We start from the raw sequence: 26889 nt of genomic DNA on the forward strand, positions 1-26889 counted from the left end.
GCCTGTAATCCCAGCACTTTGGGAGACCAAGGTGGGCAGATCACCTGAGGTCAGGAGTTTGAGAACAGCCTGACCAACATGGCCATCTCTATTAAAAATACACACACACATAAAAAAAAAAAAAAAAAAAAAGCCACGTGTGGTGGCGTGCACTTACAGTCCTAGCTACTTGAGAGGCTGAGACAGGAGAATTTCTTGAACCTGGGAGGCAGAGGTTGCAGTGAACCAAGATTGCACCACTGCAGTCCAGCCTGGTCGACAAAGGGAGACTGAAAAAAAAAAAAAAAAAAAAAAAGAACATTTCTATATCAGCTGTTAAGATTGTGACTCCAAGTTCTAGAAAAGTGAAAACAAGTTTGCACCTGTTTCACCAAACTCAAGAATATTATTTTGATGGAATGGTCTCTTAAAATCTGCCACTTTTCTACAATTAATGAAATTACTGTAAGGCTTGGAGTAGGCATGAAAAAGTCAGAAGTTGGTGTTTTTAGGCACACTCCCTTCCCAGTGGTCTGTGCTAACAGAAATGCAACCTTGGCAGTGGTTTACATGCGTAGCTTTGCGTGGGCCAGGCAGTTTTCTGTGGCAGATTTAGGTCCCTCATTGTGCTTGATATTCAGTTCCACCCATACATGTTGTCAGGACACTGTGCTGACCCTGGGGGCTGAGGGACACACATTGGCTGGGGCAGGGGAACTGGGCTTGGTGGGGATAATAACAGCATTTACGATGTATATGGTTTCTCAAGACAACTTTGAGAAAAAGCTTCTGGGATTTTAAAAAATATTTAGGGACACTGAGTGTTCCACAAGAACAAACGTGTCTGTGATATAAATAAAACATGTCGGCCTGACATTGGGGTGAGGATAATGAATTCCAGGAGTTGACAATGGCCTTGCATCTCTCTGCATCTCTCTGTTGGCCTGGTGCTTCTCAGGGGAGTGGACTGAGTTTTAGGACCTGACATGAGTTTACCAAGAGTGGGAACTGGGCCTCCCCATCAGCCCGAGGCTCTGCAAGGATGGAACCCTGTTTCCTCTCTCAGGCCAGAAGCTCCCAGTGACACTGGAGGGTCCCGTTTCTCATCACTGCTGTCCCTGGGGTTTGGTGGAGCTCTGCACAAGATGCCTGCCCTGGTGGTGGGACCACGACGTTGGGGCAGTGATGTGAGAAGATGAGAACAGGGACTAGAGATCAGAGAGGCAGGACATCTTTAAGAGCCCCTCCTGCCTCAGTCAGCTCTTCAGGGGTCCTTGGCAGTATGTGTAATGGTAGAGACCAGTGGCGTGGGGGCCATATGTCCCCGATTCAAATCCTGGCTCCTCCACTAACTCAGCGTCTATACCTCACTTTTTCCATCTACAGCATGGGGATACTAGTACCTACCTTACAGTACTGTCATGAGTTGGCCCCCACAGAACGCTTAGGATGGTACCTGGGTGGGAGGAAGCTCTTGCTAACTGATAGCTGTCCTGTGCTAGTAAAGAACTGCAGGGATTTCATTATTGAAGCTGGGGAGAAAGCAGGAGGAAGAAGCAAGTCTCCCTTGAGCATGGCAGGGGTCGCGCCTCCCTGCTTTCATTTCTTAATAGCCCTTGGCCTGAGCTCATGTTTTGCTAGTCTCGGCCCTGACTCCATCTCCCTCGGTTTCAGGTGGGACCATCCGTGAAGCTGGTGCCAGGATGCCCCGGGGGTGTGGATGACCGGCCGCCCAACCCCAGCACGGCCCGGTCCCGCATGCCACCGCCCCGCGAGGACCACTCTCCGAGGGCTGCCTGGGGCCCCGCGCGCCCGTAGTCTCCTAACCCGGAGCCCTCGGCAGCCCATTCCTGCCTGGCCACCCCGGGCGGAGGAGGCGCTGGAGTGAGCTGCCCGAGGCCGCAGAGCAAGCAAGCGGCTGACCGCGGAAAGACCCCGGGGAAGGGGCTTTGCGGCCGGCTAGAAACATTTTCTCCAAGCGGCTCCGCAAAATGACCAGCCTGTTCCGCCGGAGCAGCAGTGGCAGCGGCGGGGGTGGCACAGCCGGGGCGCGCGGGGGAGGGGGAGGCGCGGCCTCCCCCCAGGAGCTCAACAACAGCCGGCCGGCCCGCCAGGTGCGCCGCCTGGAGTTCAACCAGGCCATGGATGACTTCAAGACCATGTTCCCCAACATGGATTACGACATCATCGAATGCGTGCTGCGCGCCAACAGCGGTGCTGTGGATGCCACCATCGACCAGCTGCTGCAGATGAATCTGGAGGGCGGCGGCGGCGGCGGCGGTGGTGTCTATGAGGACAGCTCGGACTCGGAGGACAGCATCCCTCCGGAGGTAGGGGCGCGGCCCAGGTAATTCCAACCACAGTTGGAACCTCCAAGAAGACCTGGGTTACTCCGCTGTCTGGGTTCTAATTAGCAAGCAGCCTTACTTCCCCCAGGGAAAAGTACCATCCGTCAGTGACCTTATTTTATGGGCAGAAATCATGCAGTCATTCAACAAACACTGAGCACCCACTCAGTGGTGTGTGAGACGTGGCACTAGACCCTGAGTCAGGAGGCATCACAATCAAGGTGCTTGTTAAAAATGCAGGTGCCTGGGCCCCACCCCAACATACTGAACTCCACTTCCAGGCCTAGAGTCCGCTAGTGGCCAAGTTAGACCAAATTTCTGCCCTCCTGGAGCTCAGAGTCCAGTATGGACTAGAAGCGCGAGTCCCGTACTGACGGCCAGAGTGGTAAGTGCTCGATGGAGACGTGGAAGGGGCAGAAAGGGGTGGCTTCCCAGAGGAAGCGATGGCTAAGCCCAAACCCTAAGGGAGACCCAAAGGAAGAGTGAAGCCGGGGAAAGGGTGTGTAGCCAAAGGGAACAGCTTGCGCAGAGGCTGGGAGGTGAAATAGTGTCTGACTGGCTAGGGACCATCTGTCAGGGTCCTAGAGTGAGAGGAGATCAGTGAGGTTGACAAGGCCCTGACGCTGAGAAAAAAGAGTGTGGCTGTATCCTGGGAGCCTAGCCACGGAAAGGTAGTGAGGAATCAGACTTGCCAGTTAAATCCCTCTGACTGTGGCCTGATGGAAGCAGTAGTGAGCCATAGCCAAGCAGTCTCTCCAGGGAGGTGACTGGAGAGAGAGGACCTGCGTACTGCATCAGTACCCATCTGCTGGAGGTTGTGAGTCCCTCCCAGTCCCACCCAAGTTCAGTGGACATCTGGCCTCCTACTATCAGCAGAGCCTGAGGTGCTTGGTGCAGAAGGGTGAGGCACACAGAGCCTGTTAATCAGAGGGGTGCTGTCCACAGGGCCATCTGAGACTTGCAGCCATGGACAAGACCAGGACCCAGCAGGTGGGATTTAACTCCACTCTTTGTTGAGTCCTGACCCATGCCAGGCATCGTCCTAAGTGCTTTAGATGTATCATCTCTACTTTTTTTTTTTTTTTGGATGGCGGGGGACAGAGACTTGCTCTGTCACCCAGGCTGGAGTGCAATGGTGCAATCTCAGCTCACTGCAACCTCCACCTCCCAGGTTCAAGCGATTCTCCTGCCTCAGCCTCCCGGGTAGCTGGGACTACAGGCATGTGCCACCACACTCGGCTAATTTTGTAGTTTTAGTAGAGACAGGGTTTCACCATGTTAGCCAGGCTGGTCTGGAACTCCTGACTTCAGGTGATCTGCCCGCCTCGGCCTCCCAACGTGTTGGGATTACAGGCATGAGCCACCGCACCCATCCCGATGTGTCATCTCTTCTAATCCTCACAAACTTTGTGCTGTGGCATTATTATTACCCTTGTCCCTGTTCTCCATCAGTCATCCTGCAAGGCGAAGTGTCCTTGCTTTTCCTCCTTAGTGTGTGCTGCTGAGACTTCTCTTGAGGGTGGAGAAGCTCTGTTGGCAAAGACATCTGGCTTATACCTGTGTCATCTGCAGCACCCAGGACACTCCAGGCACATAGCAAGCACTTGGGGAGTGTTTGTTGAATGAATAAATGCTGCTGCTGTCTTTGTACAGTTTTCTGTCTCTCTCCTTGGGAGACCACTCCTTCGATCTACTTGGAGTAGGTGGTGGAAGGAGTATTGGAAAATATGGATCCTCTTTGTAGAAAGAAGGAGAGAGAGAGTGAGAGTGTGTGTGTGTATGTGTGTGTCTGCAGATACAATTGACCATTGAACAATGCAGATGTTGGGGCAGTGAATCCCCTCATGCAGTCAAAAATTCACTTTTTTTTTTTTTTTTTTTGAGACGGAGTCTCGCTCTGTCACCCAGGCTGGAGTGCAGTGGCCGGATCCCAGCTCACTGCAAGCTCCGCCTCCTGGGTTTACGCCATTCTCCTGCCTCAGCCTCCCGAGTAGCTGGGACTACAGGCGCCCGCCACCTCGCCCGGCTAGTTTTTTTTTTTGTATGTTTTAGTAGAGACGGGGTTTCACCGTGTTAGCCAGGATGGTCTCAATCTCCTGACCTCGTGATCCGCCCATCTCGGCCTCCCAAAGTGCTGGGATTACAGGCTTGAGCCACTGTGCCCGGCCAAAAAATTCACTTTTTAATATAACTTTTGATTTCCCCGGAAATTGACTACTAATAGCCTATTGTTGACCTCAAGTCTTACTGTTAACAGAAACAGTTGATTAACATATATTTTGTATGTCATATGTATCATATACTGTATTCCTACAATAAAGTAAGCTAGAGAAAAGAAAATGTTAAGAAAATCATAAGCAAGACAAAATATATTTTCTATTCATTAAGTAGAAGTAGACCATCGTAAAGGGCTTCATCCTCATCGTCTCACATTGAGTGGGCTGAGGAGGAGTGAGAGGAGGGGTTGGTCTTGCTGTCTCAGGAGTGGTGGAGGTGGAAGAAAATCTGCCTGTAAGTGCACCCATGCAGTTCAAACTCATGTTATTCGAGAGTCAACTGTATGTGCTTTAAGTGTGAACTGGAAAGAAAGCTCTCTGCAAGCTCTGACCCTTTCTGCAGTCTGATTTGCCCTGACAGTTTGGCAGGTAGGGTAGTATTTCCTCCTTTGTCCAAGGCCCCCACAGCCCTATAAACCTCTGCAAGGCTTCACAACCCCCTAAGTAGGCCCTTGCTGTATGGGCACTTCTGTTTTTCTAAGAATCTTGCTTTCCAAATTGAGCCCCCTCCCCTCCCTTGGCAGTCTCCCCACCCCCCCCACCTTTGGAACTCTGCCTGGGCCCATAGGCAGGCAGTTCCTGAGCCAGCGGAAAGTGCTTCGGAAAATTTATGAGCCACAGCTGGAATGACAATAACTGCTGAACGGAAAAAAAACGCTTTCTGGGGGCTGATGGATGGTGGGCTGGCCCGAGGGGTATCCTTGCCATGGAGAAATATCTCCTGTCAGATAAATGGCCTAGACCCTGCCCCCTGGAGCACCTGGCAGGCATCCATCACCCACAACGAGTTAAGCCAGGAGACTGAAAAGTCCAAAACTTCAGCACCTTTAGAGCCAGAGGAACAACCTCTTTGTGGCTGGTGGCAGTGGGAGGGAGAGGCCAGGGAGGCGCTGCTGGGGTTACTCTCCTTGGGACTCAGGCTCTGCATTCTGGAGCTTGCCTGGCCGGCCATCTGCCTTCTCTGTGTTTCCCAAGTCCTCTCCAGGAGGCTCTGATGAACGTCTGTCTGTCTGGTCTTGCTGCCCTGGGAGGCTGCACGGAGGAGCTGTGTGGGGGGACCTCCTGGTGTGGCCGGGGAGACCTGATTGCCCTGAGTCTGGGGGGCTGACTGCCGCTGGCCACAGTCAGAGGAAACCCCAAGCAGCTTCCTTTAGGGGACAGTTTCTACTGAGCTCTCCTCTCCTCCTCAGCCACCTCACTCCGACCCACATCAGTGGGAACAGCCCAGGCCAGCCACCGAGACCTACCACTGCTAGCCTCAAGGCCGCAGCCCGGAGCCCTATCCCTCAGAGCAGAGGGGTCTGGGAAACAGGGTGTCGGGGTGGGGGACAGCAGCAGCAAGTTCTCTGAATGAGCCAGGGACTTGCGGGGCCACTGTCCTGTGCCAGGCATGAAAGATTCGCCGGGGAACAGAAGCAGTGCTTACAGTGTTCTCTCTCTTTTTTCCTTTCTTGTGGAAATTTAGGGTAAGCAGAGCAGTGGCCTGCCAAGTGCTACATTCTTCCTTTCCTGCAAAAGCATCTGTTTAAATACTTTCGGCCTCAAAGGAAAGAACGTTAGTGCATTCCAGGGCGCGAGGCCTCCTTGGGTTGAGCTAGCTGTGTATGTGCAGAGCACTGCAGAGAGCACGTGTGCATGTGTGTGCATGTGTGCGTGTGTGTGGGTATGTGTGTGTAGGTGTGCTCACATGCACAGGCTCACCTCCCTACCCACCAGGTGCCCCTGGGAGGCTGTGTGTGCTGGGCATGGCTGGTCTCAGAGCAGAGATGTACCAGTGCAGCCTGGCCCAGCCCAGGCTTATACAGGCAGCATGATTATGGTGACTTCTGCAAACTCAGTTGAGGTCTGGGGGCTCTGGGGCACCTGAGAGTCACAGCCTCTCTGAGCTCCTCCCATGTTCTTTGATCTTGGAGGAGATGGGAACAGAGTTGTGGGGAGTGAGCGGGAGGTGAAGGTGTAGGCCAGGTTGGGCTGTGTGGTGAAGGATCTCCCAGTCAGGGGCCGCCTCCTGTGGTGGATTACTTGAGGTCAGGAGTTCAAGACCAGCCTGGTCAACATGGTGAAACCCCACCTCTACTGAAAATACAAAGATTAGCCAGGGGTGATGGTGCCCGCCTGTAATTCCATCTACTTGGGAGGCTGAGGCAGGAGAACATATACTTTGATGTCTGTGGAGTGTGCCAGAACTGGAGGGTCAGAGGTAGCCATGTGTTTAGCTGCTCCAAACTCCTCTCTGGGCCTCTGGGGAAGAATCTAGGTTGGTCAGTGGAGTAGGACCCCAGACTTTGCCCAGTCCTTGGCCTCTCCCTGGCCCTCTTCTTGGCTCCTGGAGAAGACAAGAGCTTGGGAAGGAGAGCAGGCATCCCGGGCACTCCCCTTGCTACTCTCTGCCCTGAGAGTCCAACCTGAGTGTGCAGCCAGTGTGCCTGAGGGAGGGATCCTTGTGGTCCAAGTTCAAGACTCAGTTCTAAAAAGCATGTGGCTTTTGCCATGTCACTTAGCCTAGACCTGAGTTTCCTTCTGTGTCAAATGGGGTAATGAGCCATATCCTACAGCACCAGGTTGTTCGAGGTTAAGGTGACATCAGAGACGTGGAGGTACTTTGAGAGAGGGTATGAATGATGTTATCATCAAAGAATAGCGTGGGTACAGGAGCACATGAGTCACACGCGTGCGGCTCAGTGGAGTTTCACAGCGTGAATAAAACACATTATCAGCACCAGCTCAAGAACCATCATCCCCAGAACCTGGAGTGCCCCTGGTGTCCATTCCCACCCTTACCCGCCCCACAGAGGGCACATCGCCCTGACCCTTACCACTGTGTGTTTCTTTCTGCCTGTGTTTGAACTGTACATGGAGGGAGAATGCTGCTGTGAACATTCTTTTGGGGGCATATACTTTGATGTCTGTGGAGTGTGCCAGAACTGGAGGGTCAGAGGTAGCTATGTGTTTAGCTTTTTCAAAAAGGCAGTTTCCTAAAGTGGTGATTGTATCGATTTACACTCCCACTAGCAACACACAGAGTTCCTTTATCATACCTGCCCTCCCACACTTGATTTTGTCTAAATGGTATTTAAATTCAAGGAGGGATGATTAATATTTCTTTCTCTGTTGCCTCTGATTTAGATCTTGGAAAGGACTTTGGAACCCGATAGCTCGGATGAAGAGCCACCGCCTGTGTACTCCCCGCCAGCCTACCACATGCATGTGTTCGACCGGCCCTACCCTCTGGCTCCCCCAACTCCGCCTCCCCGGTGAGAATCTGTCATGTCTCAGAGCACAGGGTGGTAGGGAAGAGGATCAGTGGCTGGGTCTGTGTATAAACAACAGGAAACTTGGCTGGACCCCTCAGTATATTCTCCAAGAACAGGCTTCTACTGCAGCAAGAGACATTTTAGCTAGATACCAAGGAGAACTTGCAAAAGGTAAGGATTGCAAGAGCAAACATTTCCTAAATTCCTACTGTAGGCTAGGCGGTGTGTCTCGTACCATATGGGACACAGAGTTAAGTAAAGCTCAGCCTCTGCTTTCTGGGAGCTTATAGTCAAGGGAGATGCCAGAGTAGGAATGACAAACAGGGAATGTGTACTGACACTTCCCCTCCCAAGCCCACAGCAAACATGACTGATTCATCACTGTGCTCTTTCCTGCTGAGTCAAGACAGAGCCTCAGATCCTCCTCAACACAGAACACAGCATTCCCAGCCAGTCATCAGTAATTGATGGAATGGTTAGCTGCCATCCTTGGGCTAGGGATGTTGTGGGGATTTTTAAGCAGTGAGAGCAAGTCTCTTTCATTAAGGTAGTTTGATAACTGGAGGCAGGGAGGTAGACTGCAAGGTCCCTGGAAACTTCTTCCAGGTTAGAGACTCTGTAATTTGGAAGCTTAAAATGAAGCTAGGCTGGGCACAGTGGCTTACGTCTGTAATCCCAGCACTTTGGGAAGCCAAGATGGGCGGATCACTTGAGGTCAGGAGTTCAAGACCAGCCTGGGCAACATGGTGAAACCCCGTCTCTACTAAAAATGCAAAGATTAGCCAGAGGTGGTGGCACACGCCTGTAATTCCGTCTACTTGGGAGGCTGAGGCAGGAGAACCGCTTGAACCCGGGAGGCGGAGGTTGCAGTGAGCCAAGATGGCGTCACTGCATTCCAGCCTGGGCAGCAGAGTGAGACTCTGTCTCAATAAATAAATAAATAAATAAATAAATAAATAAATAAATAAATAAATAAGCAAGCTAGTTGCTAACAAGGTCCCATGGGTCTCTGGGGTGCTTGTTTTTCTGGGCTCCACGTTTGTGCTGGGGCTGCTGGAGCTGGGGTGTGGCCTCTTTGCCCTAGAGCTGCTGTTTCTTAGAATGGCTCAGGCCTGGAGTGGTGAGGGGGTGCGGAGATGATGGGACAGGGCACCTGCCCCAGTTGGATCTTCCCTTCTCCCCAGAACAGCCCTAGAGCAGTGGTGAACTCTGTTACCACACAAGTATAGCTAGCATTGACTGAGCACCCTTCCAATGCCAGAAGCAGAGCAGGTTCTTTAGCTACACCATTACATTTAACGCAGAGGCGGGCACTGTTGTCATCACCCCCATTTATGGATGAGGAAACTGAGCCTTGAGAGATTCCATAACTTCCCCAAGACTAAGAGCTGGAGTTTGAATCCAGGTCATTCTGACTTAAAGCTAATCACTCTTCACTGCTGTGTCCTGTCACCTCCCGAATGAGAAAAATCTCTGTGATTGCAGCTTAGGGAGCTCATAGAGTCAGTCCTAGAAAGTTACTCAGGGGAGGAGGGAGGGAAGTGTTTTGAGTCAGGGACAGGAACAGAGCTGGGATCTTTATCACGAATGGTACCAGGAGCTGGCAGGCTGTACTGGAGTGGGAGGTGGGGAGTGAGTGAGTGGGTCTGGGTGAGACATAGGCAGGACTTGCAGCCTGGGATGGATCACAGAGCCCCGGGCTAAATGATTTTCCTTTCTTTGACTTTTTGTTTTTTTGAGTCGGTGTCTCACTCTGTCATCCAGGCTGGAGTGCATTGGCATGATCTCTACTCACTGCAACCTCCGCCTCCCAGGTTCAAGTGATTCTCCTGCCTCAGCCTCCCAAGTAGCTGGGATTACAGATGTGCACCACCATGCCTGGCTAACTTTTGTATTTTTAGTAAACGGGGTTTCACCATGTTGCCAGGCTGGTCTTGAACTCCTGATCTCAGGTGATTTGCCCACCTCAGCCTCCCAAAGTGCTGGGATTACAGATGTAAGCCACCGGACCTGCCCCGACCCCCACCTTTTTTTTTTTTTTTTAATATTCCAAGATATTTTTGCAAAAAGTTTAGTTTCTGCTAGGCAGAGTGGTTCCACCTATTTTTCAGAAGGGAAAACTGAGGCCATAAGAGAAAGGAGTTTTTTTTTCCTTTAAATAGAAACAGGGTCTCACTATGTTGCCCATGGTGAATTTGAACTCCTGGCCTCTAGCAGTCCTCCTGCCTCAGCCTCCCGAATAGCTGGGACTACAGGGCATACCATCAATGCTTGGTTGAAAATACCAGTATAACGTGGTATGGATATCCATGCCACATCCTCCCTCCCTACTCTGGCTGGGTGTTCAGCCTGCTGTGGGGGTGGGGGGGCAGGGTGGTGCAGTTCAGTGATGGGAGTCCCACTTGGGGGCAAGGTAACCTCAGCACTAGACCAAGGCTCACTAGACAAAGACCCTGTGGGCTTTCGACAAGTTACTGCTCTTGCTTGAGGTTCTGGAGCCTGACTCAGGAAATGAAGGTTTTGCTGGGTTGGGAGTGGATGCACTGAGGAGAATTTGACTAGTGGAGTCAGACAGAAGCAGTCTGTTTTCCCCACCCCTTCCTTCACCTGCCTAGCTTAGAATTCTCCAGGCACCTTTGCAATGTGGCCTTTGGCTCATTGCTTGACCTCTCTGAGCTTTGTTTGCCTCCCCTGAAATGGGAATAATAATTTCCACGTTAGCACTGAGGAGGATTGAATGAGATGTGTGTGGAGCACTTAGCACAGTCCCAGTTATAGACCAGATCTATAATCAGTGGTTTACTGCTCCCTCCTGTCCTCCAGCTACACTGGCTGGCCTCTGAGTTTAGCTCTAACATTGAACATTGAGAACAGAGGCGAGGCTTCCCCCAGAGGCCAGTGTTCAGTAGAGGCATGGGTCCCTTTGCCCCAGGATGGCTCTGCTAGACCTGGGCCTCTAGGCCATCTCCAGTGCTTTGTCCAGTCCCTCTACCCAAGACATTCATTTCCAGCATTGACTGAATTGCCTGCTGTGTATGCAGGTGCTGAGCCATGTGTATGATGAGGTGGTGAGTACAGCACTCCTGAACCATGTGTGTGAACCATGTGCTGAGCCATGTGTGTCATGTGGAGGTGAATACAGTACTGCCTGTTTCCCCACACACTGCCAAGGAGATCAGGGTCTAGGGAAGCCCAAGACACAGGGGCAGGGAAGGCTGCCAGGAGAAACTGATGTCCAGGCTGTGACCTGAAGGTCACATTGGCAGTAATGTGGAGAAGCAAAGGATGGGGAGGCACTCAGGCAAAGGAAGGAGCACGTGCAGAGGCCTGGAGGCAGGAAAGAGGGCCCATCTGGGGATCTACCGTTGGGTAAGGCTGGAGAGGTAAGCAGATCAAGGGCCCTGTGGCCTTCCAGGGAGCTTCCATCTTCTCCTGCAGCCAGCTGGGGAGCCATTCAAGGGCCTTAACCTGGAGAGCGACACAATCAGGTTCATGTTTTAGGATTCTTCCTCTGGCTGCTGAGGGAGATCAAATTTGAGTGGGGGAATGGCCTGGCCCCCTTCTGCTACCTCCAGTCACTGGGGTGCCGAGAACCTGCAGATGGGGCAGAGTTTGGGAGCGTGGGCATTGGCCTGCTAGGGCACAGAGAGGCAGGGCCACCCCGGGGAGCATGCTTCAAATGTCACGATCCCTGGGCCCAGGTTTTGCCTGGATGATGTGTGTGTCCTGGGACATGGCTTGAACCACCTCTGGACCTCAATGTCCAGTTTTTACCAAAAATTTTACCTGGAAGGGCTGTCTCTGAAATCCCTTTCCATCAGGTCTGATGTTCCATGGGTAAACCTGGGGGTCCGATGGGGCTTGAAGTTATAGTTTTGGGGTCCAGAATCAGAGACTCTGGGCTGGGAAATCCTCCCCAGCTTCTCTCTCCTTCCCCTCCCCCAGCCTGTCCTTCCCTCCATCTGTCTGAAAGAAAGACAGACTCTGAAACCCAGGGGACCCATCCACACAGGCCGCCTGCTGTTTTTCCGTTAAAATTACAGCCTTGGAAGTTTTATTTTTATTTGCGTCTCAGCTCATTTCTGACATTCCTTTCCGACCACAATGGAGTTGCCTGGGCTGCCTGTGCTCAGGGCCCCCTGGCTCACGCAGCTGTGGGCTGACCTCATCTCTACCAGTGCCAGGCAAGGGGCCGGGAGGGGGCTGGGCCTGGCCTTCCTTCAGCACCACAGGCCCAGCAGCAAGGAAACTCAGCTAAGAACAGGGGCTCCTCCCCCTTGTCCCCTTCTGCACTTGGAGTCCTCATGGCTAGAGGAGTCCAGATGCACCTCTGAGGTTCTCCCTCCGCTGCTTTCCTGGGTGGCTCCGAGGTGTGGTTAAGTTGGAGGTGGGCACCCGTGTCCCAGATGAAGACCCTGAGACCCCAAGAACGGGTAATACCCCTGGCGAGGGTCCCTCCCTGCTGTAGCCTGGGGTGGTCTGCGAGTCCCTGAGAGATGGGGCTTCCTCTCTCCCCATCTCTGGCCTTTGGAGAAAAATGAAGCCTCCAACAGTGGCAGAAGGTGGCAGTGATGTAGAAAAAATTTGGCCTGGGAATGGGAGTCCCGGGTTGTGATGCAAGCTCCTCTCCAGACCATTCCCTCTCCCCCTGAGTCTGTGCAGCCAGAGGGTGGACTAGGCGTGCTGGGGTTCCCTTGGCTCCAGTCTGCAAGAGCTGAGCTCCCACCAGGCACTTAGCAGCTGGTTATCCCGTCTGCTGCCGCCCCCGCCCCTTCCCCTCGCCCCCGCCGCCGGCCACCCGCCCAAAATAGAAAAGGAAAGGAAGTTATTTCCATAGTCAGCTGCAGCCCGGAAAAGCTCCCCTCCAGTGAGGGGGCGGGCGGGATTCCTAGAGCTGGAGACCAAATCAAAGCCAGGCCCGAGAGAGAGCGAGAGCGGCCCCCACCGCCCGGCCCTCGGCTGCCTTCTCAGTGTGCCGTTTGCCTGACTCAGCGGAACACGTGTCCTGCGGTTGCCACGCTGCAGGCTGCCATGGAGCTGTGGGGAGCTCCTGGCTGGGCTCCGAGCTGCCCTCAGGCCCAGGGCGGTAGGGCGGGAGCCTGGGGGTCAGGGAGGGTGTGTGTGCCACCCCCTCTTCCTCTACTGCCTTGCCCAGCTGTTGGACCTGCCATGGCACAGAGCTCCTGCCACACACACAACAGGCCTGGAAAGAGTGATCCCAGCACCCGGAGAGCGAGATCCCTTCCACACTCACCTCTCCACACACCTTTTCAGAACACTGCTCAGGACACGGCCTCCTGAGGGGCTCCCCAGCACCTGGGCAGGGAGGCAGCAGTTTCTGGCTAAGGAAACCCAGCCTTAGAGGGGAACAGGGGCCCACCTAAGACTACCCCGCCGGCTGGTGGTTGAGCCAGAACTGGAGCTCGGATCTGCTTTACCCTCTGTACGGATCCTGGCGTCCCCATATGCCCCCTCTTCAGCAAACCAACATGCAGCAGGCTGTGGTGCTGGTGGCTTATGTGTCTGTTCCTTTGGACCATACCTGTCACTCAGCACCATGAGCCTGGCACTGTGTAGGTGCTAGGATAGAAGCATGAAAGGATACAATCCCTGCCGTCTTTAGGGGACGTTTGTAAACATCTATAGCTAAATCCACAGAGTTCCACGTGTGTACCATGGCCAGACAGCGCTGAAGGTCTAGAGACCTGGGAGGGCACTGTGACTGGACAGCATGAATGGCTGGGGAATTCGCTGAGGCTGGTGGAGACATCTCCAGTGATGACACAAAGTGACGGGCATTTGTTCTGGGGGCAGTGGAGGCCATGGGAATCTCTGAGCAGGATCCGACCTGCCTGAGGACCTGGTGTGATGGGGCCAGGAGACCTGGGGTTGGGCTGAATGACTCCCTCTTCCCTGTCACCTCCCATCCCCTAGTATCGACGTACTGGGCTCTGCAGCCCCTACAAGCCAGAGACGCTATCGGAACTGGAACCCACCACTACTGGGCAACCTCCCAGATGACTTTCTCCGCATCCTCCCCCAGCAGCTGGACAGCATACAGGTAACGGGGGCCGCGCCCGCCTTCCACTCCCACCTGCCTGTCCAGCATCTCTCTTTGCCCACACAATTTGTGCCAGCCAGTTTTACTTCCTGATGTTTAAACCCAGGCTGAGCTATTTCTGTTGCCCTGGGTTCGTAGGGAAGGAATGCTGAACTGAAAGCCTCACTTCCTGCCTGGGTCTGGAGGTGTCCTGTTCTATCCAGGGAAGGTGACAGCCTAAGGAGGCTGTCTGCTGCAGCAGTCACCTCAGGCTGGAGAGAGGTGGGCATGGGGTGGCCAATGGTGGAGGGCCAGAGCACCCCCCTTCCTCCCTTGGGAAAGGGCCAGAGGCAGCTTCTCGATAGGTGTTGGCATGCCCCAAGGTGCCCCACAGCGGGGCAGGTCCACCCTGAGGCTGCTGGTGCCGGGAGAGGGTTGAGTTTGGGAATCCACGTATAGGCTGTTCCACAGTTTGCAGATTTATTTCAGCACTGTTCAGGTTGTAGATGAAGGTATGAGGTGGTCCGTGGCGTGGAGGAAAAATAGTTTTTAGGCTACTGCTGTGTCCTCTGCAGTGAGGGCTCTGACCTGTCCATTGGATTTTGGCTCACCACCAGGTTCCTTTAGGAGGTGTGAGCCTCAGGTGAGGGCTAGAGGATGTTGGACAGGGCGTGTGTGCAACCAGAGGGATGTGGATGTTTGTGCAACATGTACCCTTGTGTGTACACGTTCAACATGCTCGCCCCCCTCCTCAGGGTAATGCTGGGGGCCCCAAGCCTGGGAGTGGAGAGGGAGGTCCGCCTGCCATGACTGGGCCAGGGCCCCGAGACCAGGAGAGCCGCTGGAAGCAGTACCTGGAGGATGAGAGGATCGCGCTTTTCCTACAGAACGAGGAGTTCATGAAGGAGCTGCAACGAAACCGCGACTTCCTCCTTGCCCTGGAGAGAGGTGGGCAGTGCCTGCAGCCACTTCTCCCTGGCTGAAGAAGGGAAGTGATGCTGGCTTTAGCCTTGGGGCTCAGGAAAGCACTGAGCTGCGGGCTGAGGGGCCAGGTGCTTTCTGTCCTACTGAGCCTTGACTCCCACCAGGTTATCCCATGGGAGCCTCAGAATTCTGCCTATGAGGACCTGGGTCACTAACCCACCCCTTTCTCCCTCGGGACTCAGAGGAAGAAGGGTGTGCACTCTGAAGCCTTCTTCCCTTTGCACACCTGCTCTGTGCCAGGAACTGGCCTTGGCACAGGGCAGCAGGGAGAAGAGCACTGCCCCTCCTCACAGAGCCCCAGCCCCAAGGCAGGCGTGATGCGTCTGGGGCTCCGGGAACAGAACGACTGGGTTCATGAATGCCAGGGTGGGGGAGGCTCTTGAGTGGAAGACCTTAGAGCAGGGGCTCTGGAACTTTGCAGGTATTTGGGTGGTCTCTGGGTTGGAGACCCTGCTCCCCAGCCTGGCTACCTTGCCCCTGCAGGGTGGGCGTGCGTTTGGGATGGAGGAAGTGAGAGGGCAGTGGAGCTCTGCCCCTGTGATGGCCACAGCGTGAGAGCTTGTGTGTGTAACTGATGGTGTGTTGGCGGGGGAGGAGCAAGTTGTGCAGGAAGAATGCTGGGCTGAGGCCCAAGGTTGGCCCCAGCTCTGCAGCAAAGGTGCTGAAAGGCTCAAGGCCTTTCCGTTTATTTTTTATTTATTTATTTTTTGAGACAGAGTCTCCCTCTTGTCGCCCAGGTTGAAATGCAGTGGCTCAATCTCGGCTCACTGCAACCTCCGCCTCCCAGGTTCAAGTGTTTCTCCTGCCTCAGCCTTTCAAGTAGGTGGGATTATAGGCACACACCACTGCACCTGGCTGATTTTTGTATTTTTGGTAGAGACGGGGTTTCACCATGTTGGCCAGGCTGGCCTTGAACTCCTGACCTCAGGTGGTCTGCCCGCCTTAGCCTCCCAAAGTGCTGGAATTACAGGCATGAGCCACTGCCCCTGGCTGAGCCTTTCCTTTTAAATGAAGGAGTTTGAACTCTACAGTCTCTCCGAGTCTTTTAATTCTGACATTTGAGATGGCTGTCAGGCAGTAGTTTCTTTTACTGCTGGTTCTTTGAGAGCGGGTAGATGTTGTGTGCACTCATATTTTGGGTGCCCATGTGTGCTCATGTGCGATTCTGGGGACTTAGCCTCTAGCAAACTACTGTGTCCCAGCCCAGCCTGCCCCTGGGAGCCCAGGAGCTAACCTCCCCGACCTATGAATGTGGTCCTTTTCCAGATCGATTGAAATACGAATCCCAGAAATCTAAATCCAGCAGCGTGGCTGTCGGAAACGACTTTGGCTTTCCATCTCCTGTCCCAGGTAATTTTGCCTTCTGGGGAAGAAAACCTAGAGGCATGGTGGGGGCTCATACCCAACTTTGCTTTGCATATTTGGAGTTTGGGAGTAGGGTGAAAAAACAGATTGTGGGAGGGGGCGTGGGCCCCCTCAGCAGGCTGGTGGGGCCACTTCTCCCCACACCTCCATATCCACTCCATTTAGTTGCTCTGGGGTCTTTCCAATCCAGCCACTGCTGGGCTTCTGAGCCCCCATTTGTGATCAAATAACATAGGCTGGCTGAACTCTCAACCTATGCCTGGAGTATAGGCTAGTCAAGGACACATGGCCAGGTGCAGTGGCTCACACCTGTAACCCCAACACTTTGAGAGGCCGAGGCAGGGGGATTGCTTGAGCCCAGGAGTTCAAGACCAGCTTGGGCAACAAAGTAAGTTCCCTTGTCTCTACCAAAAAATTACCAAAAATTAGCTGGGCATATTGGCATGTGCTTGTAGTCCCAGCTACTCAGGAGGCTGAGGTGGGAGGATCACTTGAGCCCAGGAGGTTGAGGCTGCAGTGAGCTGTGATTATGCCACTGTACTCCAGCTTGGGTGACAGAGTGAGACCCAATCTCCAAAAAAAAAAAGAAAAAAAGAAAGAAAAGAAAAGGACTCCAAAATGCCTTATGGTGGGACTCAGAGACTGATAACTCTTGGTCTGTGTCCTGAGGAAGTTTATGGTCTTGTAAGGAGAAATGCCCAGAAAACAGGTAGAACAAACTAGCAAAGCTGAGGACTTATTGATTTTAGCATATGCATGGAAAAAAAGGAGGGCAGGAATAATCTGGGGAGTTGACTCATTCATTCATGACGTAGCTGGAGAATATCTCCCATCTGTTGGGCCCTGCCCTAGGTGTTGGAGGAAGAGGAATTTCTAGCTTTGTGTACAAGGTGGTGGGAAGTAAGAATTGCTGGTAAAGAGGGCCAGGCTCTTCTGCTCAGAAGCTCTAATGGCTGAAGGAGGGTTGGATGGGGGTGAGGGGTAGCAGTGCTCCTGGGATGCACAGACTACTGGGTTGAGCCACAACTGGGAATGACGACCTGGTGCCTGTGTGCGAACAGTGGCCCCTCGTCAGTCAGTGCCCCCTGCCCCACGCGTACACAAGCCGCCCGCCTCGGAGAAAGGCTCTTGCCTGGAATAGACCTTGCATCATGCAGTGGGGTTGGGGGTGGAGGAGCAGAGGGATGGGGAGCTGAGCTGACCCCAGCTTGAAGGGAGAAAATCCTGTGGAACTGACTCATAAGCAGCAGGCTGGGCGCTTAGGCCTCAGCAGATGTGCAGCTGGGAGTTTTAAGCAGGAGCCTCTTGTCCTTGATCCTGAATTAACTAGAGATACCGGGGCTGCTGAGATGGATCAGAATGACTCAAAGGGGACTTAGCAGGTAAGGTGACTGGGGATTAACCAAGTTGCAGGACAGAGAGCAGGGGTCTCAGAAAGGCAGCAAAAGACCCAAGCGGATGCTGAGCGAGCCCGGGAGACTGTGGCCGGCAGGGTTCTGACTCCAGGACTGGTCCCATTCTGTTCCTACTCATTGTCTAATAGCCAGAAACCCTGTGGCTGGGAGGGAGCAGTGGATGGGCTTACCCTGGCAGGAAGGACAAGGGACTTGCTACAGGTGAATGTCGGCTCTAAACCAGCACCTCATTTGACCATCACATGAATGTCAGGGTGCAGGAGGCCCCTCGTGTGCTGGTGAAGGTTTCACAGCCAACTCTGGGTGCAGCAGGAGCCTGATATGTAGTGCTTGGTGACCTCCGTGGTGGAAATACTCCCAAGGTACCACAGTGATGTCATGAAACATGGAGTTGGTCAGAGTGTGGACAGTTGGGAGCAGACACGAGCCGGCTCTCCGCACACACAGTAGACCACTAAACCCTCCCCATTTTTACGGAGGAGGAAACAAACTCCACAAGCGGAAAGAGGAGCTCCTGGAACTCCACATCCTCCTTGCTTTAAACTCCCTCCTGGTCAGGGAAGAAGCCTGCTCTTTCTTTGCATTTGTCCTCAGATGGGTGGGTATGGCTGGGACAGCGGCCGTGGCTGGCCACACTGGCCAGCCTTCAGCAGGTGTCTCCTTCCAGGAACTGGCGACGCCAACCCCGCTGTGTCTGAAGATGCCTTATTCAGGGACAAGCTGAAACACATGGGAAAATGTGAGTCCTGCTCAGGCCCCGCTTCCCTCCCCAGCTTTTCTGAGACAGGCCCTGTGGCCTCCCAGGAGTAAGGGAGCCCTCCAGAATGTGTAATGCAGCTGACTCTTGGTGAACCAGTGACATTTTCATCACAGGCTGGCTCCCTCAGCCTTCCTACCTCACTTCCCTCTACAGCTGAGTCTAGAAACAAATTAAGTTTTAAATCCTCTTGAGCCAGATGTCTGCAGAAAAATAACGTGCCGCACATGCTCTCACCGCAGTCCTCATGGCCACGTTCTCTGTGACTTGAGGAGGCTTGGCCGGAGCTGACTGCACAGAGAGGCCCTTGCTAAGCCTCTGTGGGGGTGGAGGACCTCTTTCCACAAAGTCCTACCAGCCTTGAATGCCCCCTTCCCTCCCCCTCACACAGACCCACAGCCATGTGTGAATGAGGCTGCGATCCTCTCAGGCTCCATTTCAGGGAAAATCTCGGATTAGTCATGGAAATCCCAGAACCAACTTTGGAGGTGGCTAGGGGAGGGGCGGGAAGGCGGTGGCGGTGGGAAAGCGAGCCAAGATGCGTTGCAGTGTGTTGCAGCTGGGGAGGGAATACTCGGATCTTGAGTCGCCTGCAGTCCCTGGGCCTGGCTCAGGGTGTCCTGTGCTGCCCCTGCAGGCTGACCCAGGATGCAGCCTCTCACTCCTGGGGTGGTATCCTCAGGGATCTGTGATTCCTGTCACCTCTCCCTCCCCAACTTCCACCCTTGCCTGCCCCCTGCTCCCACTCCAAGGGGTCTTGGTCCTGCCCTGGCCTTGCCCACACCTGGGAGGAGGCCATCTGGTGTGCTGGCTGCCAAGAGAATGACTCACAGGTCTCTCTGCCCCTAGCCACCCGGAGGAAGCTGTTTGAACTTGCCCGAGCCTTCTCAGAGAAGACCAAAATGAGGAAGTCAAAGAGGAAACACTTGTTGAAGCATCAGTCGTATCCTTTCCAGCCTGGCACTGGTGGGGGTGGTGGAAGCCAAGGGCTACGGAGCAAGACCCCTGCTGAACTCCCTGCAGCTGTGCCCTCCCCTGGGAGTGGGACGAGGCTTTGTGGCCTTCCCTTCCTCCTCCCCTTCCGTCCGTGAGCTTGGCCACCAGTCCACTGCCCATCTCTCGTTGCCATCCAGGGACCAGACCTAGGGACTAGGGCAGCAGCTCCTATCTCCCTTCTGTAGGCCCAGAAGTTGTCCTATAACTTTTTTTGGTCTGAGGTCATGTACTTCTTGGGAGAAAAAGTGGTTCTTCCATCAAAATCAAACCTTCCCCTCATTTCTCTAGTTGAACTAGTGCACGAGTCCTCCTCACTCCAAGCATGTTGGCCCTGCCTTCCTCGAGTAGAAATACGGCTTTGCACATTTTTACCCGAACTCCTATTCATGCTTCTCAAACAGGGCCTAGGATAGCAGAGACTCAGCAGCCAGAGGGAAACAGGGAAGAAGCTTTTTCTCCATCCCCAGAGATGTAAGCGGGGTGAGAGTGTCAGGGCCTGGCCACACCACTGACCTCAGGAAAAGGAGCCCGGCGGACAGTACTAGGGGTGTAGGGGGTCAGGTGGGTGTGTCAGATACCTCCAGAGCCTTGAGGGGTGGGGCAGAGAGTGGGTGGGACTGGGAGGACTAGGGCAGTGTCCTCTCATCCCTGGGACGGTTTTCCTGAATGGCCTGGCAGGCTGGGGGCTGCCGCGTCAACAGCCAACCTCCTGGATGATGTGGAGGGCCATGCGTGTGGTGAGGCTGGAGGGGAGTCGTAAGCTCCAACTTCTCTATGATTGGTGATCTCCCAGCAGGGTTCCTGGGTATTTCATGGGAGCACCCACCCTGTCCCTTGGAGGAGCACACTGTGGGTTGGTGGGCAGGTGACCCAAAGAAATGGATCCCCCCCACTTGGTTGACATCGCCTCTCCCTTCCTGCAACCCCCGAAAGGGGACCCTACCCTACTTCCATCTAGATGTGTATCTGTAGCATGAAGTGCCAGGTACTGTTTCTGGGGAATATTCTCTTGGGTGTGAAGTGGCAGACAGCCCTACCCCCTTGGGGGACCCTCAGCCTGAGAACCAAGCACTGGGCAGCTTCCATCTCTGGGCCCAGAGGCTTCTCAACTTTCACCCAGTCCCTTCCAAAGGCCACGTGGGCCAGAAGACTGCCTCAGACCCTACTGGGCCCGCAGCTGATCCTTGATCCTCATGCCACATTCGAGGGTCAGGAGGCATCCAGAAACAAGGACCGGAAGGGCCTTGGGGGTCATCTGGATAGTCCAGCTTTTCCATCCCTTTTATAGATGAGGACATTGAGGCTCAAAGATGAGGGGAGAACTTGTCCAAGGTCTCAGAGCTCAGTGGTGGACCCTGGCCAGCACCTGAGTGTCCTGCTGCCTCTCTCCCTGGACCCATGCATCATCCACCTGGGGGGATCTTCATGGGCCCCAAATGAAGGGGGCAGAGAGAGTCGGGTCAGCTGTCTTGCCCAGTCTGGGGGCCGTGCCGGAGCGGGGCCCTGCAGGGTAGAGGATGAGGCAACTTCCCTCTCCTTTTCAGACGAAGACTTCCGGGGAAGGCGTCAGGAGGCGCCCAAGGTGGAGGAAGGCCTGCGAGAAGGACAGTAAGAGGTAAGGCCTGGAGCCATAGCTACCCAGGGACTGCCCAAGGCCAGGGCCCCCCACACTGTGCACCCCATGTGTCCTCCCAGGTGTCCAGAGGCGCTGGGTTCAGGCAACTGGGTAGTACAGGCCCCACGTGTCTTCCCTCATAGTTGCGGCAGGGACACGGGAGTGGGAACTAGTCCATTGCATGTCTTTTTTGGTGGTTTATTCATTTGACAAAAGATAAGCACACCTGCCTACGACAGATGCTGAGAACAGGAAAACAAAATCAGCTTTGACCTTGAAGAGTTTACAGTCCAGTTGAGAAGACAGTCCAGGACACACATAGCACACTGAGAGGACAATTTAAGAAAAACTGGCTGGGCACGGTGTCTCATGCCTGTAATCCCAGCACTTTGGGAGGCCGAGGTGGGTGGATCAACTGAGGTCAGGAGTTCGAGACCAGCCTGGCCAATATGGTGAAACCCTGTCTTTGCTAAAAAATACAAAAATTAGCCTGGCGTGGTGGCACGCACCTGTAATCCCATCTACTTGGGAGGCTGAGGTAGGACAATCACTTGAATCTGGGAGGTGGAGGTTGCAGTGAGCCCCGAGATCGCGCTATTGCATGCCAGCCTGGGTGACAAGAGTGAAACTTCATCTCAAAACAACAACAAAAAAACGAAACAAAAGAAAAACTGAGGTTGTCTCAGCCCGGCTATGCACACACAGAGCTCTTTCCAGCCCCCTGCTTGGGTTGGGTGAGCTGCGATCTGCCACACCAGGATGAGGAAACCCCTCCTGAGGCAGCGGTTTCTGGCTGAAGCCCTGGGCCTCCAAGCCACTTCTCCTCCTCTCTTCCTGTACACCCTCTTGGGGAGAAAGAGAAAACGCCAAGGCCTCCTCCAGGACTTGGCCAGGACAGCTGTCCCTCTTCCACCCCCCCTTTCCCATGGGAGAGGGGAAGCTGCCCGGCCTTCCCCAGCCACTGGTCTAGTCCCAGTGGGCAGCATCTACAAGGCTTTCTTGAGTTGATGGCGTGGCAGGTATGGCCCTGTGGCAGACCGTGGAGAAATACTCGCCTGCCTCAGGATAGTCACAATGGAGGGAAACCAGGAACAAGTAAATACAAGTGTCCTCTCCCCTCTGCCTGGGCAGCTGGCCCCCACACCTGTTCCACGTGACTCCCTACCACATCTACCAGGCACTGCAGCCCTTTCCATTCCCCTCAGGCTTTCCTCAAACACAGAGCCACAGCCCACTTCCCACTGTCCTGGAATGCCCAGATAGAACCTGCCAGGGAAACGCCTCCACTGTCACCCCACGCTGCTACTGTCTCCACGTCCTTCTCCTTCCTACTGGTCCCCAGGGAAAACAGGTCCTGTCCAAACCACGCCTACATCAGAACCTTGCTCATCATTCATTCATTCATTCACTCATTCATTCATTCATTCATTCATTTATTTTGAGATGGAGTCTCCTTCTGTGGCCCTGGCTGGAGTGCAATGGCACAATCTTGGCTCACTGCAAGCTCCGCCTCCCGGGCTCACGCCATTCTCCTGCCTCAGCCTCCTGAGTAGCTGGGACTACAGGCACCCGCCACCATGCCCAGCTAATATTTTGTATTTTTTTAGTAGAGACGGGGTTTCACCATGTTAGCCAGGATCATCTTGGTCTTCTGACCTCCTGATCCGCCCACCTCAGCCTCCCAAAGTGCTGGGATTACAGGAGTGAGCCACCATGCCCGGTTATTTATTTATTTATTTATTTTGAGACAGATTCTCACTCTGTTGCCCAGGCTGGAGTGCAGTGGCGCAATTTCAGCTCATATGCAACCTCCGCCTCTCAGGTTCAAGCAATTCTCCTGCCTCAGCCTCCCGGGTAGCTGGGATTATAGGCACCTACTATCATGCCTGGCTAATTTGTTTTTGTATTTTTAGTAGAGAAGGATTTTCGCCATGTTGGCCAGGCTGGTTTTGAACATCTGACCCCAGGTGATCCGCCCACCTGGACCTCCCAAAGTGCTAGGATTACAGGTGTGAGCCACTGCACCCGGCCTCATCTATTTCTGTCCTAGGACTTCCAGCTTGTCCCTTTCCAGCTCGTTCCGCAAGTTGACATCCTCTTCCTCCTCCCCTTAAACACCGGGGGTCCTTGAGTCTCCCTTGCTATCCTCCTTCATCCTTTACAGGCTGACAGGCCCTCCCATCATCCAGATTGACTCGGAGGTTACCCAGCAGCTCAGGGCCTTAGCCTATTCTGCATTCTTCTGGTGCTCTTACACACACTCCCCTGATCTTTCCTGAAACTGCCCTCCCTTGGCTTCTGTGACCCCACGAAGCCTGGTTTTCCTTCCTCTGACTGGCTCTCCTTGTTGCTCTGCCCTTGATCCTCTTTGAAGTCTTCTCACTGCCCACTCTGGCAGTGCCTCCGCCCTCTTTTATAGCACCAGCAACACTTCTGTGCATCTGGCTCCTACATCTGAATCTCCATCGCAATTAGGCTTCCAGAGCCGCTTCGTGTCCCCAGCTGCACCCAAGATTTTCTTTTCAGCCTTGGGTGGCAACTCAGTGTCTCCTGCTGACTGCCCCCTTTCATTCTCTTTTCTATTCCTTCTATTATTTTGATTCTATTCAAAATACATCTGATAGATGCTCATCACCTAGGTCACAGCCCTGTTCTCTTCACTGCCCCTAGCTACTCTGATTATCCCATCACCAAAACACCACTTTAGTTCCATTTCTCCTGTGCTCTTTGAATAAATCTTTTTTTTCTATGTTTTTTTTTTTTTGAGATGGAGTCTTACTATGTTGCCCAGGCTGGAGTGTAGTGATGTAATCTCCGCTCCCTGCAACCTCCCCCTCCCAAGTTCAAGCCATTCTCCTGCCTCAGCCTCCCGAGTAACTGGGATTACAGGCACGCCCCACCACGCCTGGCTAATTTTTGTATTTTTAGTAGAGACGGGGTTTCACCATGCTGCTCAGGCTGGTCTTGAACCCCTGACCTCATGATCCGTCTGCCTTGGCCTCCCAAAGTGCTGAGATTACAGATGTGAGCCACCGTGCCCAGCCTGAATGAGTCTTCTGAGTAAAGTCTTAGGATCTCTTCAGCTTGGTGTCTGAGGCCTGCCAGGTTCTGCCCCCAGTTTACTTTTTCCCACCTACAGATCTCCGTGGCCTAGCTCTCTTGAGCTATGACATATTAGAATGGGCCAGGTACCCTCCCACCTTGAAGCCCTCCCCTATAGCTGCTTTCCCCCACCAGGATTCCATTCCTCCACTCCATCTCCTCCTGCCAGAGTCCCTGCAGCTCCGCAAGCTGGAATGGTTCTAGGAATTCGAATGGCGGGGATGAGGCAGGCAGAGTTCTACGGTTGACCTCAAGTCCCTGGAGAAAGGGGAGGGCTTAGGTCTTTGGTAACTTCTCCCAAAACTGTCTCTCCAGGAACCAGTGACCAGGAAAGACCATTGGGCTCCTTTGAAAAAGACTCCTCCCATCCCCTTTTTCCCTCTGCCAGATGCCAGCAGCTCTTCCTTGCCAGAGATGATCTGCACCGGTGGGGGCAGCTGGAAAGCAACATTGGCTCCCAGCTGAAGGGCCCAGCTGCAGCCGGACAGATGGTGCTTGAGAACCGAGGCCCAGTGATCCTCCAGCCACAGTCCAGCCCAACCACTGCCACTTTCCATGGGACTTAGAACTTCGGAGTTGCTGCCTTGCAATTGGAGGAAGGACCTGGGGCCCCTAGAGGCAGCAGCCAATTACAGCTCCTTTTGTAGCCAGGCGTTCCTATGGTCAATGAGTGGAAATGCAGGAACCAACCTCCCTTAAAAAAAAAAAAAATCCAGAAAGCAGATAAAAATTGGAATATGGAAAAGGGCAAGATGACCCCACCAGAGGCTCTTTGGCCAGAAGGTGGAGTCCCTGCCTCCCTCCGTTCCCTATCCTGTCACAGACTCTGCCTGACCCCCTGTCCCCTTCCTCAGCTCCCTCCAGGCACTTGGGTCCCTCCCTTCCAGGGCCTCCCATATCTCAGCCTTCCCCCAGGGCTGCTGGCCCAGCACACAAGCCCTGCCCCCAGCCTGGGTGGGAGGTGCCCGGCCAGTCCCCCAGGCACTCTGAAGAGCTATGGGCTGCTGCAGAGAGCATCTCCTGACTGCCCCATCTGGCCTCATCAGGCTGCTGTTGGGGATGGGCTCACTCCCAGCAGCTTCCCATCACACAGCAGCGATGGGGAGGGTGGCCACCCCAGGGTGGCAGGGTCTTTAATTTGGCAGCAGACAAAAGCCAGTTCTGGAGTCACACCACAGTGGGGGCTCACAGGGGCTCTGACTCCCCAGCTGGACTGGAAGCCCAGCTGTCCGAGGGTGGACAGCAGTGGGCCCTGGAGTGACCCCTTTGAGCAGGTAGCAGGGCTGAAGAGCAAGGCGGAAAGGCCGCCAGCCTGGGTGGGAGCGCCTAGGGCAGAAGGGCTTGCTGGGTGCCCCGAGAAGGGCGGGTGATCTGAGGAGGAGAACTCTGATTCTAGGAAGGCTTACACGGCACCCCCCACTGCCACGGGGAGGGAGGCTGCCCAGCCCGTGGCCCCGCCCTGGACATGGGAGCGCGCAGACCTTCTGGAGAGCCGGGAAGCCTGGGCAGGCACGAGGCTTCGGCGCGGCTTCGGGAGGTTGGGAGTGGGATCCGATCCTTGGCGCGGCCCTGGTGGCCTCAGTGACCCCAAGATCACAAGGGCGTAGCGAAGGCGAGCCGGCGATTGCACCTCGTCCCACCCACCCTGCCCGGACTCCCGACGCCGAGCTTCCCCTCTCTGGGGAGGGCCGGGACGCGCCGCCGCCGCCGAGCGTGACCAAGTTTGGAAACGCGCACGGGGCCGGGACGCTGGCTCGGGGGCCTTGCCGAGGAGCAGCCGCCCCCTCCACTGGTCCTCGCGCCAGGCCTGGGGTCCTGGAGGGAGGGGAAGGTCTCCGAGGAGTGCCTCGGGTCCCCAGCTCGAGTTCCCGACGGGTCTCTGAGCCTTCCCCGCGCTAGGACCGGGCGCACTGCGGGGGAAGCCCCAGCCCCACGTCTGTGAGTGTTGCTTGTTATTTTTTTTCCTCCTATGTGTGGGTTTTTTCTTGGAGTTGTTTCATAGGAATTCCTGTAATAAAGAATTGGTGTTCTCTTGGTGCTCTGATGTGGCCAGCGGCGTGGGCTGGATCCTCCTGCTCCCTCCTCCCTCCCCGCCTGGGGTAAGGTTTGTCCCCTGGAGCCCCGCATTCCTAGGGTACCCCTGCCTTGCCTCGCCCATTCACCCGCAGCGCTCTCCGACTGCACTCTCGAGGTGACACCTGCGGCACCGCTGCACCGCTGCACCGCATCCTTGCGGACCAGCCGGCTATGTCTAGCGCTGTCGCCTTCCTGTTTGGCCCAGGGCAGTAAACCGCTTGCTGATAGGCAAGGGAAACACCCCTATGGGGAAAGCCAGTCTGTTGCGAAAGCTCCAGACGGCCACCTCCCTAAATAAACAGCTTCTGGATTAAAGGCAGACTGGAGGCTGCAGGGAAGTGCAATTGCAGACTTCAAAGGGAACTCAAGAGATCGCCCAGTGGATACATCTCTCCTTCCTCCTCCTCTCCAGCTCAGCTGGACTACCCGCCATCCTCCGCCACAGGGACAGGGCCCTCGCTGCCAGAAGAGGAAGCTGGTGCTGTTTCCAGACAGGGCAGTTCTCAAGGTCGAAGTTTTTCCTTGTGTTGAGCCAACGGCCTTCTAGGGCTTCCAACCACACGTCTTGCTCCTGGGCTCTGGGTCACCGTTGCCAAGGCTGCCTCTCTTGCCCCTGATGCCATGTTTCAGCTCAGTGGCCTCACCCTCTCTCTTCCCTGACAACTCATGTGCTTCCTGCACT

General features: G+C 54.5%; 1 protein-coding gene across 2 annotated transcripts in view; it reads left to right on the plus strand.

The window, feature by feature from the left end:
* The window catches only part of CUEDC1 (CUE domain containing 1), a 42108-nt gene extending 15586 nt beyond the window's left edge, over positions 1-26522 (plus strand). Inside the window, exons 2-11 of one of the 2 annotated variants that reach the window (XM_011953717.1) lie at positions 1654-2309; positions 7730-7857; positions 13792-13918; positions 14653-14845; positions 16148-16231; positions 18329-18400; positions 19268-19361; positions 20093-20151; positions 20959-21029; positions 24520-26522. In XM_011953717.1, coding sequence (XP_011809107.1) covers positions 1971-2309; positions 7730-7857; positions 13792-13918; positions 14653-14845; positions 16148-16231; positions 18329-18400; positions 19268-19361; positions 20093-20151; positions 20959-21026 — 1164 coding nt within the window. In that variant the 5' untranslated portion in view covers positions 1654-1970 and the 3' untranslated portion in view covers positions 21027-21029; positions 24520-26522. Of the gene's footprint in view, positions 1-1653; positions 2310-7729; positions 7858-13791; positions 13919-14652; positions 14846-16147; positions 16232-18328; positions 18401-19267; positions 19362-20092; positions 20152-20958; positions 21030-24446 lie in introns of both variants that reach the window. The other variant, XM_011953718.1, reaches the window with a different exon arrangement.
* The last annotated feature ends 367 nt before the right edge of the window (positions 26523-26889 follow it).

Source organism: Colobus angolensis, unplaced genomic scaffold, assembly GCF_000951035.1.
Source record: "Colobus angolensis palliatus isolate OR3802 unplaced genomic scaffold, Cang.pa_1.0 Scaffold37, whole genome shotgun sequence".
NCBI classification, from domain to species: domain Eukaryota; kingdom Metazoa; phylum Chordata; class Mammalia; order Primates; family Cercopithecidae; genus Colobus; species Colobus angolensis.